At 40.8% G+C, this 14,232-nt stretch overlaps 1 protein-coding gene across 3 annotated transcripts in view; it reads left to right on the top strand.

The window, feature by feature from the left end:
* The window catches only part of LOC133541473 (cdc42 effector protein 4-like), a 43,575-nt gene extending 30,029 nt beyond the window's left edge, over window positions 1-13,546 (top strand). For all 3 annotated transcript variants that reach the window (XM_061884917.1, XM_061884918.1, XM_061884919.1), the window contains exon 2: window positions 11,622-13,546. In XM_061884917.1, coding sequence (XP_061740901.1) covers window positions 11,681-12,646 — 966 coding nt within the window. In that variant the 5' untranslated portion in view covers window positions 11,622-11,680 and the 3' untranslated portion in view covers window positions 12,647-13,546. The remainder of the gene's footprint in view (window positions 1-11,621) is intronic.
* The last annotated feature ends 686 nt before the right edge of the window (window positions 13,547-14,232 follow it).

Raw genomic sequence — 14,232 nt, 5'->3', positions numbered from 1 at the left:
TGGAGCGAGACCGTTTAGTGTTTTATACATCAGTAGTAAAACCTTAAAGTCACATCTTAAGTGCACAGGAAGCCGGTGAGACATGACAGTTGCTAATGCCGGAAAGTGTAAAAACAGCAATGGCAGAACACCATGTTGCTGTTTTTGTTTGCGTTTTAAAATGACTGTTCCTGCAAAAATCCACATTAGTGCACTCATACTGTAGCACTGTAACTTCCGTACGGAAGGTTTACACACGAACCGGAAGTGTTTCTACTGGCCTGGCATGCACACTTATGAAGGGAAGTGATGTGAATTATATTTATATAGCGCTTTTTCTCGAGTGGCTCAAAGCGCTTTACATAGTGAAACCCAATATCTAAGTTACATTTAAACCAGTGTGGGTGCACTGGGAGCAGGTGGGTAAGTGAAGTGAATTATATTTATATAGCGCTTTTCTCAAGTGGCTCAAAGCGCTTTACATAATGAAACCCAATATCTAAGTTACATTTAAACCAGTGTGGGTGGCACTGGGAGCAGGTGGGTAAAGTGTCTTGCCCAAGGACACAAAGGCAGTGACTAGAATGACGGAAGCGGGGATCGAACCTGGAACTCTCAAGTTGCTGGTACAGCCACTCTACCTACCAACCGACCTATACTGCGCTTTGTTTCCAGTTTTTTGGGGTTTTTTTTCAGTCCAGTTGTCATTGTAATAAAAATAAATACCCTGAGGATCTGGTTAATGGTAAAAGTCAGATTTCAGCGACCGAGTATAACGAAGAAGACTCTCTGTCGAGCATCTTCAGTGTTTGCAGTCAGCCCGTGAATGTTGCAAAAAAAGTGTGTTTACAAAGTCAATCCTCCCCGCTTTGACCTCGCCTTTCCCACGCCAAATGTTCCCTTCCCACCAGCCCCCCCCCCCCCCCCCCCCCCCCATTCACGTGGACACCCACACATGCATGCATACTCGCATGCAAAATCTATAAATACAACCAGACTGAGAATTTAGCTCACTTGCAGAAAGCCTCTGCTGCTGCTGCTTCAGCTCCAGATCTGTTTTTGATTCGCTGATCAAAAGTGGCCTGTAACAAATCTCAGAATTGTGTCGCAGCATCGGGCTTGATCCGGTCCTGCAGGGGGTGGGAGTAAGTTGCAGGAGTGGAACCAGACTCACAATTAGGACTTTTGTCTCTCCCATCCGTCTTGTTTTCTCCCTGCAGTCTGTTTATACCACCCAGAAGCTGGTTGTGAACTTTCTACCCGCTGTCGCCCTAATCTCCCGTAGGAGAAAAGCAACACATGGAGCTGCAATAATAAACGTGCTACAGTGAGGGTGGAAAAATGTCCCTTTTTACTGTGTTTTGGCAGGAAATGCATCCGGCGTCACGGAAAGTTGACGTAGCATTAATCAAAATCAAATCTTAATTTAGTTATCGTTTCTTCTGCTGCGAGCGAATAAATCAAATTACATAGTCTGGCACAGGAGGAAGCCATGTGTTGCATAATGCGGACGGCGCCTGAGGTCGTCGAACAGGAAACGCTGTCGCTTGCAGGGGGTTTGGGGGGGTAGGTCTCCATGGAAACAAGGCAGGTGAGGGCATTAACAGGAAGTCGAGGCACAGCTGGTTCACATTGGTGACAAAATGCAGACTAAAGGAGATCCTATACAGTGTTTTTGTTGATAGAGCCCAAGTGTGTTGGACATCCGGGTTGATGGCGCTGTGGTGAAAGAAGCTTTAAATAATTGTATATACAGTTTTAAGAGGTCTGACTGCAGTAGTATATCGCCACCCTTTGCACGCATTACTGCTTTGCACACTTTTGGCATTCGAGCACACCTGTGAAGTGAAAACCATGACTACCTCTTGAAGCTCATCGAGAGAATGCCCAGAGTATGCAAAAAAGTAATCAGTGCAAAAGGTGGCTATTTTGAAGAAACTTGAATATAAAACATGTTTTCAGTTATTTCACCTTTTTTTTGGTTAAGTACATAACTCCACATGTGTTCATTCATAGTTTCGAGGCCTTCAGTGACAATCTACAATGTAAATAGTCATGAAAATAAAGAAAACCCATTGGATGAAAAGGTGTGTCCAAACTTTTGGCCTGTACTATATACAAACCCCCGTTTCCATATTAGTTGGGAAATTGTCTTAGAGGTAAATAAAAACAGAATACAATGGTTTGCAGATCCTTTTCAACCCATATTCAATTGAATGCACTACGAAGACAAGATATTTGATGTTCAAACTAGTAAACTTTGTTTTTTTTTTGCAAATAATAATTAACTTAGATTTTCACGGCTGCAACACGTGCCAAAGTAGTTGGGAAAGGGCATGTTCACCACTGTGTTACATCACCTTTTCTTTTAACAACACTCAATAAACGTTTGGAAAATGAGGAAACTAATTGTTGAAGCTTTAAAAGTGGAATTATTCCCCATTCTTGTTTTATGTAGAGCTTCAGTCGTTCAACCGTCCGGGGTCTCCGCTGTCGTATTTTACGCTTCATAATGCCCCACACATTTTTGATGGGAGACAGGTCTGGACTACAGGCGGGCCAGGAAAGTACTTGCACTCTTTTTCTACAAAGCCACGCTGTTGAAGCACTTGCTGAATGTGGCTTGGCATTGTCTTGCTGAAATAAGCAGGGGTGTCCATGAAAAAGACGGCGCTTAAATGGCAGCATATGTTGTTCCAAAACCTGTATGTACCTTTTCAGCATTAATGGTGCCTTCACAGATGTGTAAGTTACCCATGCCTTGGGCACTAATGCACCCCCATACCATCACAAATACCAGCTTTTGTACTTTGTTTCGATAACAGTCTGGATGGTTCGCTTCGCCTTTGGTCCGGATGACACGGTCAAATATTTCCAAAAACAATTTGAAATGTGGACTTGTCAGACCACAGAACAGCTTTCCACATTGCATCAGTCCATCTTAGATGACCTCGTGCCCAGAGAAGCCGGCGGCGCTTCTGGATGTTGTTGATAAATAGCTTTATCTTTGCATAGTAGAGCTTTAACTTGCACTTAAAGATATAGCAACAAACTGTATTTAGTGATAGTGGTTTTCTGAAGTGTTCCTGTGCCCATGTGGTGATATCCTTTAGAGATTGATGTCGGTTTTTGATACAAACCCGTCTGAGGGATCGAAGGTCACGGTCATTCAATGTTCGTTTCAGTGATTTCTTCAGATTCTCTGAACCTTTTGATAATATTATGGACCGTAGATGTTGAAATCCCTAAATTTCTTGCAATTGCACTTTGAGAAACGTTGTTCTTAAACTGTTTGACTATTTGCTCACGCAGTTGTGGACAAAGGGGTGTACTTCACCCCATCCTTTCTTGTGAGGGACTGTGCATTTTTTGGGAAGCTGTTTTTATACCCAATCTTGGCACCCACCTGTTCCCAAGTAGCCTGCACACCTGTGGGATGTTCCAAATAATTGTTTGACGAGCATTCCTCAACTTTATCAGTATTTATTGCCACCTTTCCCAACTTCTTTGTCACGTGTTGCTGGCATCAAATTCTAAAGTTAATGATTATTTGCAACAACAAAAACATTTATCAGTTAGAACATCAAATATGTTGTCTTTGTAGCATATTCAATTGAAAATGGGTTGAAAATGATTTGCAAATCATTGTATTCCTTTTTTATTTACATCTAATTTTCAGGACTATTTACATTGTAGATTGTCACTGAAGGCATCAAATCAACTTTATTTATGAAGCATATTTAAAATAGCCAAAGAACTGTACAATGGACAGGTTAAAAGATATTTCAAGGACCGAGCAAACAACACAACACAAACCGAACATGATAAAAAATAAATAAATAAAACATAAAAACAGGTTCACAGCAGGTATCTAATGGGGCGCCGTTGCAGGATGGATATCACTTAGTGTTAAAAGCCAAGGAATAAAAGTATGTTTTTAAGAGAGATTTAAAAACAGGAAGACAGGAGGCTTGTCTAACACTCAGAGGTAGGTTATTCCAGAGGGTTCAAAACTACAAATGAACACATGTGGAGTTATGTACTTAACCAAAAAAAAGGTGGATTAACTGAAAACATGTTTTATATTCTAGTTTCTTCAAAATAGCTACCCTTTGCGCTGATTACTTTTTTGCACACTCTTGGCATTATCTCGTTGAGCTTCAAGAGGTAGTCACCCGAAAAAAATAAATAATAATATATATATATATATATATATATATATATATATATACATATATAAATAAATAAAATTAAACGTGTTATGCATGTTTTATTTGTATTAATTACGTGTCGATCAAGATACATATATTATCGTTTAATCACCTAGACCAGGGGTAGGGAACCTATGGCTCTAGAACCAGATGTGGCTCTTTTGATGACAGCATCTGGCTCTCGGATAAATCTGAGCTGACATTGCGTAACACGATAGGTAATTAATAATTCCACTTGTAATCACAGTGTTAAAAATAATGTTCAAAATACTAAACATTCTCATGCATTTTTAATCCATCCATCCATTTTCTACCGCACCTCTTTAAGAAGTTGCGTTAATGGTAGGAAGTTATTTATTTACTATTGGTTAGTGTGGGGCTTGACCTCCTGGGGGTTCTTCAGAACACCAAGCACCGACATGAGAGCCTATTTCAGGGTTCCAATATTGTTTTATTTTTCAATAAGTGTCTCCGTTGCTTTCCAGCAATTGTCTTTTGGTCTTTCGTCCTCGCTCGTGCTCTGGCTCCAGCTCCAACCCCGTCTCTCCTCCTGGCTTGCTGCTTATAACCGAGCGGCAGGCGATTAGAGAACAAGGCCCAAATGGGCTATCTACGCACCTGTCGCTGATTTCGAGGCTGACCCTGGCAACACCCCGCTTCGCTGCAGGCCCGCAGGCCACGCCCCCCCTCCACAGTTAGAATAACAATGTTATTACAAAAAATAAGAGTTGCTCTTACTTAAAAATGCAGGTGTTTAGTTGTGTTCAGTGTTAAAAAAATATATATATAATATGGCTCTTACAGAAATACATTTTAAAATATTTGGCTTCTTGGCTCTCTCAGCCAAAAAGGTTCCTGACCCCTGACCTAGACCTACAAATAAAATGAACTGTTAGCAAATATTTTTTTTCACCTTTTTTTTAATAGCATTTACCTTATTTGGTGCTTTGAAATTGTTCATTATAACAGGGTTCCCCTACCTTCTTTCCACCAGGAAGCGGTTTAATGTATGCATTATTTTCAAGGACCGGCTTTCTACATGCGGCAGATAAAACAATGAAAAAATTGAGCGTGAAAAAATTTAACTCTGGCTACGATCCGGCACGTTAAAATTGTATATGTCCATTAATGTGCATTGTCCCCTGTACTATAACAAATGCGTTTTAAAATACATCTATCAGCAAGATTATTGATGTGTTTAGTGGCACAGTGGTAGTTTATAAATAAAATAATGTTTCTGTGCCACCCGGTAGCAAATGCATCACGGACGTGGTTGGGGACCACTGCAATATAGGAAAATAGACTGTATTTATCCCACATTTGGTGAAAATATGTGGTTGTTGTGCAGATCCAAAAAGTCCACCAAAAAAAAAGGTAACAACACATGACAACAAGTCTCAGTTCCATTTAGATTGATGATGGCGCCACACACGTTGAGGTAAAGCGGATGACTGCTTAGGTTTTGTAACGCATCACAATTTAGTGATATTACGAGGAAGACGTTACTGCAAAGTTATTTGTATAAAAATTCCAATTCTACTACCGCTGCCAAACCTGGCTGAGATGTGATTTAGATAGATTGTCCGTGTGTGGAAAGCCAAAGCCCGGGAGTGTAAACATTGTGGAAGGCAGAGAGTGGTAGTAATGTGCATCTTGCAGTGATGTTTGCAGCTGCAATTAAAAGGTGCCAGGAGCAGCTTTGCACTTCACATCAGCAGACCACCGTGGTAGAGGCGGTCTTTTCCTGTGTGTTGGCTAATGAGACGCCCAGCGCCTGACCTGGGCGGGTGGAGGCGCCACCTGTGGAAGCTGTTAATGGGCGTCCCGTTGGCGGTCTGGGCCGAGGTTTCCTTTTGTTTCAATAATGCTAATACAGTCTGCTCAGATAACCTCCAGGGGTATTTATACATGCATAGAAGGCATAATTGTGTGAATGCTACAAAGCGTTCCCTTGACAAATTCCAAAAATACCCAGATTTTTCCCCAAATTCCAGGATTTCCGGGACATTTTTTCCCATTTAAAATGAATTGGCTATTTTTCAAACTTCCATTTCCACATTTTTCTACCAATTCAAAGCATTCCACCTTCAACACATTTCACCATTCTGGAAATTCAAATTATTCTTTTTCCAAGTTCCAAAAAATTCTACTTTTTTCCAGAATTCCTGGATTTCCAAAGCCCTATTTCCACCTTTTTTTTCTGGCGCCTACTCCTTTCACATTTTTCAACACATTTTAACCATTCTACCGTCAAAACATTCCTCCTAATCAGAAGCAAAAACAAAGTTGTTTTTTGAACTGGAAAAATTCCCGAAATTCCAGGAATTTCCTAATGCCATTTCTCAATTAAAAATTGTACAACTTCAACATTTCTCAACCGATTTGAAAAATTCCAACACTAACCATTTCAACTCATTCAGACCATTCAAGTCTATTAATATTTTCCCAAAAATTCTCGTTTTTTCGGAAATTCCCAAATTTCCATTTAAATTCCAGGAATTCTATACTACCATTTCTCAATTCAACATGAACTCGACAGATTTGAAGAATTCCAACACCAACCATTTTAACTCATTCAGACCGTTCCAGTTTTTTACCATTTTCAAAAAAATTCCCGATTTTTACGAAATTCCTTAATACCATTTACTACTTAAACATTTCTTGACCCATTCAAACATTTCCAACGCCAACCAATTCAGCTCATTTCCAAAGTCCTATTTTTCCACCCTTTTTTTCCCGCAACGACTCCTTTCACATTTTTCAACGCATTTCAATCGTTTCACCGTCAAAACATTCCTCTAAATCAGGACCAAAAACAAAGTTGTTTTTTGAACTGGAAAAATTCCCAGTTTTCCCGAAATTCCTGGAATTCCTTAATACCATTTCTCAATTAAACATTTCACAACTCCAACATTTCTCAAGCGATTTGAAAAATTCCAACACTAACTATTTCAACTCATTCAGACCATTCAAGTCTTTTAATATTTTCCCCCCAAATTCTCGTTTTTTTTCTGAAATTCCCAAATTTCCTTTTAAATTCCAGGAATTCCGTACTACCATTTCTCAATTCAACATGAACTCGATCGATTTGGAAAATTCCAACACCAATCATTCTAACTCATTCAGACCAGGCCGTTCAAGTTTTTTACCATTTTCAAAAAATTCCTGGAATTCCTTAATACCATTTCTCAATTAAAAATTTTACAACTTCAACATTTCTGAACCGATTTGAAAAATTCCAACACTAACAATTTCAACTCATTCAGACCATTTTAAGTCTTAATATTTTCCCCAAAAATTCTCGGTTTGACCGAAATTCCCATATTTCCTTTTAAATTCCAGGAATTCCGAACAACCATTTCTCAATTCAACGTGAACTCGACCGATTTGAAAAATTCCAACACCAACCATTCTAACTCATTCAGACCAGACCGTTCAAGTTTTTTACCATTTTCAAAAAATTCCCGATTTTCCAGAAATTCCTTGAATTCCTCAATAACATTTCTCATTTAAAAATTGTACAACTTCAACATTTCTCAACCGATTTGAAAAATTCCAACACTAACAATTTCAACTCATTCAGACCATTCAAGTCTTTTAATATTTTCCCCCAAAATTCTGTTTTTTCTCAGACATTCCCAAATTTCCTATTATATTCCAGAAATTCCATACTCCAATTCCTCAATTCAACATGATTTGAAAAATTCCAACACCAACCATTGTTCAATTTTTTTTTTTTTACCATTTAAAAAAAAAATCCAGATTTTTACGAAATTCCTTAATACCATATACTACTTCATTTCTTGACCCTTTCAAACATTTCCAACGCCAACCAATTCAGCTCATTCAGGACATTCATGCTGCTAATCATTTTTTTTTTATCCCACGTTTCCCCAAATTCCAGGAATTTGAAATGAACGGGACATTTTTTTCCAAGTTGCACAATTCCCACATTTTTCAAACCATTCCAATAGAGATGTCTGATAATATTGACCTGCCGATATTACCGGCCGATAAAGGCTTTAAAATGTAATATCGTAAATTATCGTTATCTGTTTCAAAAAGTAAAAATAATAACTTTTTAAAACGCCGCTGTACGGAACGGTACATGAACATAGGGAGCAGAACAGAGCAGTTTCATCTCCCAGCCAGCAGCCCCTCCCCTCTCCCACACACTACACAGGAGTTGCAGCACGACTACAGCATGAGAGGTTTACTGGCGATGCTTGATGACCTCATCAAACCGCCGCGAGCCCAGCATAACAACAACAAGAGTGTATTGTTGCCGGTGCTGTAGCCGTGGCTAACAAGCGAACTCGCTCGGTGACCGAGTAACGACACCATGTCTATGGTTTGGGATCTTTTAAAAGTGTCTCTGACGGATAAAAAAAAACTGGCAATTTGCAATCACTGCACAAAGATGGTTATGTGCAGAGGAACCAAGACTTATTCCTGTAATACGAGCCATTTGATCTCCCACCTCTTCAAGAATCATAAGGAGATACACGATGAATACAAGCGGAAGATGGATGAAAAGCAAACGCCCCAAAAAAGTAGTATCACACATTCTTGCATTAAATGATAACTATGTTATCGTTTATCCAATCCAATCCAATCCACTTTATTTATATAGCACATTGGAAACGTTCTTGTTTAAAAGTGCTGCACATCCATGTTAAAAACAATATTAAAAAAACAATATTATGCTCCACCAATGACTGAATAAAAACAAAAAATAAATAAATAGAAAACAAATAGGAAAATAAATATGATTAAAAACTATTTTAAAGGGTAAAATCAATTAAAACCGTAAAATAGAAATCAAAGTGTTTGCTTTATTACTCTAGTATACCCTTGGCTGAAGCTGTGTGCCTTCATTGTTTTCCCTACATGAAATAAGAACCTTTATGTAGGTCTCACTTAGACCTACATTTTACTAATCTACATCCTTCAGCAAAAATCAACAGGAAGTTAAAAATTACCCCTTCAAAATAAAAGTTTTGTAAAAACCCGTTACCTTTTTTCAAACATTATCTCCTCTGAGTGCGATTGTCATTTCGGCTTCAAACTCGCACAGGAGAGAGTTTGAACCCTTCTGATTAAACGTTATCGAAAGAGTTTTGAGGCCCTGCGATGAGGTGGCGACTTGTCCAGGGTGTACCCTGCCTTCTGCCCGATTGTAGCTGAGATAGGCGCCAGCGCCCCCCGCGACCCCGAAAGGGAATAAGCGGTAGAAAATGGATGGATGGATGGAAAGAGTTTTGATTACTGCTCCGGTTTGGATTTTACGCGTCTTTTAAAGAACCCCCGCGAAAATTTTCCTAAAAAATGTCATTTTTGCCTCTTTGAGCTGTAATTTGACCCCCTTAAAGTGCTTCAAAGTGCAAGTTAAAGCTTTACTATGCAAAGCGAAAGCCATTTATCAACAACATCCAGAAACGCCGATTTCTGTAATTTCACACCCTTAACATGCTTCAAAACCCACCAAATTTTACACACACATCAGGACTGGCAAAAAATTGCCATCTAATAAAAAACCAAACCCTAAAAATCAAAATTGCGCTCTAACGCCCCCTACGAAAAAACCCAGGCAAAACTGCTTGTGACTTCTGTTGGGAATGTCATAGAGACATGAAACAAAAACCTCTATGTAGGTCTGACTAAGACCAGGGTTTGAGTTGCGGGGGCAGCAGCCAAAGCGGACCCGACCAACGCTGCTTGCAGCTTTGTTTTTGTAGCTGTTGTTTTGAGGCATGTTTAAAAAAAAAATAATGCACCTTGTGAAAGTTAAAGTATAGTATTTTCCATACTTGTAGTATTAGGATTATCTCAGGGAGTGCAAGTCTCAGGGAGTGCAAGTCCCAAATTCCAAGCTGCTGTTTTGAGGCATGTTAAAAAAAAAAATATTATTTTAGTGACTTCAATAATAAATATGGCAGTGCCATGTTGGCACTTTTTTCCATAACTTGAGTTGATTTTGGAAAACCTTGTTACATTGTTTAATAGATCCAGCGGGGCATCACAACAGAATTAGGCATAATAATATTGTGTTAATTCCACGACTATATGGATCGGTATTGGTTGATATATGAATCGGTAATTAAGAGTTAAACAATATCGGATATCTGCAAAAAAAAAGCCATTATCGGACATCTCTACATTCCAACATTAACCCATTCCACTCATCCTGGACATTCAAACTAACACTTTCCCAAATTCCAAACCAAATTCCCTTTTTTCCTGGAAATTCAAACCATTCCCACATTCAAACTATTCTTACATTCACACTACATTCTTTCAGCATTGGAGCATTCACACGCAATTCCTTTAGGAATTGCTTCGTCTAGTTAACATACAGTGGGGCAAAAAAGTATTTAGTCGGCCCCCGATTGTGCAAGTTCTCCCACTTAAAATGATGACAGAGGTCTGTAATTTTCATCATAGGTACACTTCAACTGTGAGAGACAGAATGTGAAAAAAAAATCCAGGAATTCACATTGTAGGAATTTTAAATAATTTATTCGTAAATTATGGTGGAAAAAAGTATTTGGTCAACCATTAAAAGCTCTCACTGATGGAAGGAGGTTTTGGCTCAAAATCTCACGATACATGGCCCCATTCATTCTTTCCTTAACACGGATCAATCGTCCTGTCCCCTTAGCAAAAAAACAGCCCCAAAGCATGATGTTTCCACCCCCATGCTTTACAGTAGGTGTGGTGTTCTTGGGATGCAACTAAGTATTCTTCTTCCTCCAAACACGACGAGTTGAGTTTATACCAAAAAGTTCTATTTTGGTTTCATCTGACCACATGACATTCTCCCAATCCTCTGCTGTATCATCTATGTATCCATTTTGGTATAAACTCAACTCGTCGTGTTTGGAGGAAGAAGAATACTGAGTTGCATCCCAAGAACACCACACCTACTGTGAAGCATGGGGGTGGAAACATCATGCTTTGGGGCTGTTTTTCTGCTAAGGGGACAGGACGATTGATCCGTGTTAAGGAAAGAATGAATGGGGCCATGTATCGTGAGATTTTGAGCCAAAACCTCCTTCCATCAGTGAGAGCTTTGAATGGTTGACCAAATACTTATTTTCCACTATAATTTACAAATCTTTAAAATTCCTACAATGTGAATTCCTGCATTTTTTTTTCACATTCTGTCTCTCACAGTTGAAGTGTACCTATGATGAAAATGACATACCTCTGTCATCATTTTAAGTGGGAGAACTTGCACAATCGGAGGCTGACTTAATACTTTTTGGGTATTTTTCTTGTTGGAAAAACTGTTTCCATTTGTCGAAGTAGAGACAACGAGAATGCGAACTCCCGTGGCTCCCTCAGGAATTGCCTCTCCTAATTATTATTTGATGTTGTTTTTTGTGGTGAGGCATACAAATAAATGTTATGTTTTGCTTTAATTTTTAGGTCCCCTTGCTGATTCTCGCCTGACTCTCCATTAAATCGCAGTCAACGAATCCGCTGCCATGCCCATCCTAAAGCAGCTGGTGTCCGGCTCCTCCCACAAGACCCGGCGTTCCCGCACCGACCTGACCAGGGAGATGATCAGCGCCCCGCTCGGCGACTTCCGCCACACCATGCACGTCGGCCGCAGCGGCGACGCCTTCGGCGACACCTCCTTCCTCAGCACGCGCTCGGGCGAACCCCCGGCGGAGTCCGCCTCCTTCCCCAGCTCCCCCCGGCCGGGTCTGCTGTCGCGCACCTTCAGGAGCAGCAAGCGCTCCCAGTCGGTGACCCGTGTGGACCAGCACCCCCTGGTGGTCTCGGGCGGGTCGCCCACTTACGTGAAGAACGCCATGTCGCTGCCTTTTCTCAACGACGAGGACCGAGGAGACGGCATGGTGGCCAAGAGTCTGTCCTCCAGTCCTTTGAAGCAGCTGGCGGAAGGCGACGGCGGCGGGGCAGCCGCCGCCAACCACTTCCTGGAGGTGGAGGAGCGAAGATTCGGGGAGGCGACAGAACTACCCGAGAGCTGCCGCCCCTCTTTATGCGGAATGAAGCACGCGGAGTCGGTCATGTCCTTCCACGTGGACTTGGGGCCGTCCATGCTGGGGGACATCCTGGGCGTGATGGAGAAGGAGGACGACGACCTCGGCTACGAGGAAGGCAAGAGCAGCGAAGGCCGCGCCTCGCCGCCTCTCAGCAACCACGAGGAAGAAGACCGCCGGAAAACGGACGAAAAGGAGGCGACTCGGAGAACCTCCCCGCATCCGGAACCGGAGATCTGTGGGGTCCGCACCCCCGAGGCCCGCCCCAAGCACCTGCAGCACCTAGACAGCTGTTCCGTGTCCAGCTCGGGCTCGGCGGCGCTGGACGAGCGAGCCCACGCCTACGCCGCCGACACGGACAGCGCCACCTTCAGCGCTCCGCCGGAAGAGGAGAGCAACTTCTCGTCCTTCTTAGACGACGAAGACGACGAGATCCGCCTGTGAGCTCCGGAATGTTGTTTATGCAAGGAAACTGCTCGCCCACACCCCCCCCCCCCCCCACCACCGTCCCTTGAGAGCGGAAAAGTGAGTGAGAATCACCAGGAATTTGAATATGGAACATTCCAGAAGGACAGTTTCCAGAGAAGGAAAAAAATGTGTCTTTTCCCAGCCTCCGGTTTTGACGTGTCACATGCTTTTTTTTTTTTGGCCCCAGGCCTTCGCGTCACCACAGGAATGCCGTTTTGGGGTATCTTCAGTGAGCGAGAGTCCCTGTCTGGATAATAGACCATTGAGCTGTCAGAGTGCTTGGATTTATGCAACAATGGATGCTACTTCCCCAAATAACCCCCCCCCCCCCCCCCCCACTACCCCCACCCCCCCCAACCCCGAGCTGTAAACATCACCTTATTGCAGGCATTTAGGCATCAAACTGTAAGGTTCGTATGGTTTAATGAGTGTCTTGACTATATTTCTGTGTCTTGTTTGTTCGTTATTTGATTTACGTGGCTACCAACTCTAAGCGACGGCAATAATAAAGATTTATATGCAACCTTGCCCTTAAAATTGACATGTGCCAAAAATATTTTTTCAACCCTCCCCCGAATTTAAATAAAAAAAAAAAGGAACCTTCTTGCAAACGTTTGGGAGATTAACTTTTCCTCTCAATTTTCAATGTTGACGAAGAAGGAAAAAAAAGTGCGTAACTGGATATTTATGTTGCTAATCACTCGAAACACTATAATATATATATATATATGTATGTATGTATAATTTAGGTAATTGGTGCAAATGGGGGACGTTTTTTTATATCTTACATGCCTTACTGTTGTCGTCTTTAGCCTTTTTTTCTGTATTAGCTAAAATAACCTATATTTTTCAATAAAATGAGTTTGTGATTACTTACGGGTGTTTGGTTTGTTGTTTTTAAGAGCCTAATGCCGTCTAATGCAGTGGTTCTCAAATGGGGGTACTTGAAGGTATGCCAAGGGGTACGTGAGATTTTTCAAAAATATTCTAAAAATAGCAACAATTCAAAAATCCTTTATAAATATATTTATTGAATAATACTTCAAGAAAATAGGAATGTAAGTTCATAAACTATGAAAAGAAATGCAACAATGCAATATTCAGTGTTGACAGCAAAAAAATTTCTGTGGACATGTTCCATAAATATTGATGTTAAAGATTTCTTTTTTTTGTGAAGAAATGTTTAGAATGAAGTTCATGAATCCAGATGGATCTCTATTACAATCCCCAAAGAGGGCACTTTAAGTTGATGATTTCTTCTATGTGTAGAAATCTTTATTTATAATTGAATCACTTGTTTATTTTCACCAATTTTTTGGTTATTTTTGTATCTTTTTTTCCAAATAGTTCAAGAAAGACCACTACAAATGAGCAATTGTGGTGGAGGGTCCGACGCTTAAACAAAAGTTTTGTTTACCCATAATCAAAAAGTACAAAATTGGATTGGATTGCCCATGCAAACAGACAACGTCCTCCGGAGAGACGTGGATGATTGAAATCAGGCAAAATCATCCCCGTATTGGTCTACTGGCCAATTATGTTTCCCTCATGTGTCAAGGTCC

The sequence above is a fragment of the Nerophis ophidion genome, linkage group LG23 (assembly GCF_033978795.1).
Source record: "Nerophis ophidion isolate RoL-2023_Sa linkage group LG23, RoL_Noph_v1.0, whole genome shotgun sequence".
NCBI lineage: Eukaryota > Metazoa > Chordata > Actinopteri > Syngnathiformes > Syngnathidae > Nerophis > Nerophis ophidion.
Note: the sequence above shows the minus strand (reverse complement) of the source record. Positions and strands in the feature narration are given on the sequence as shown.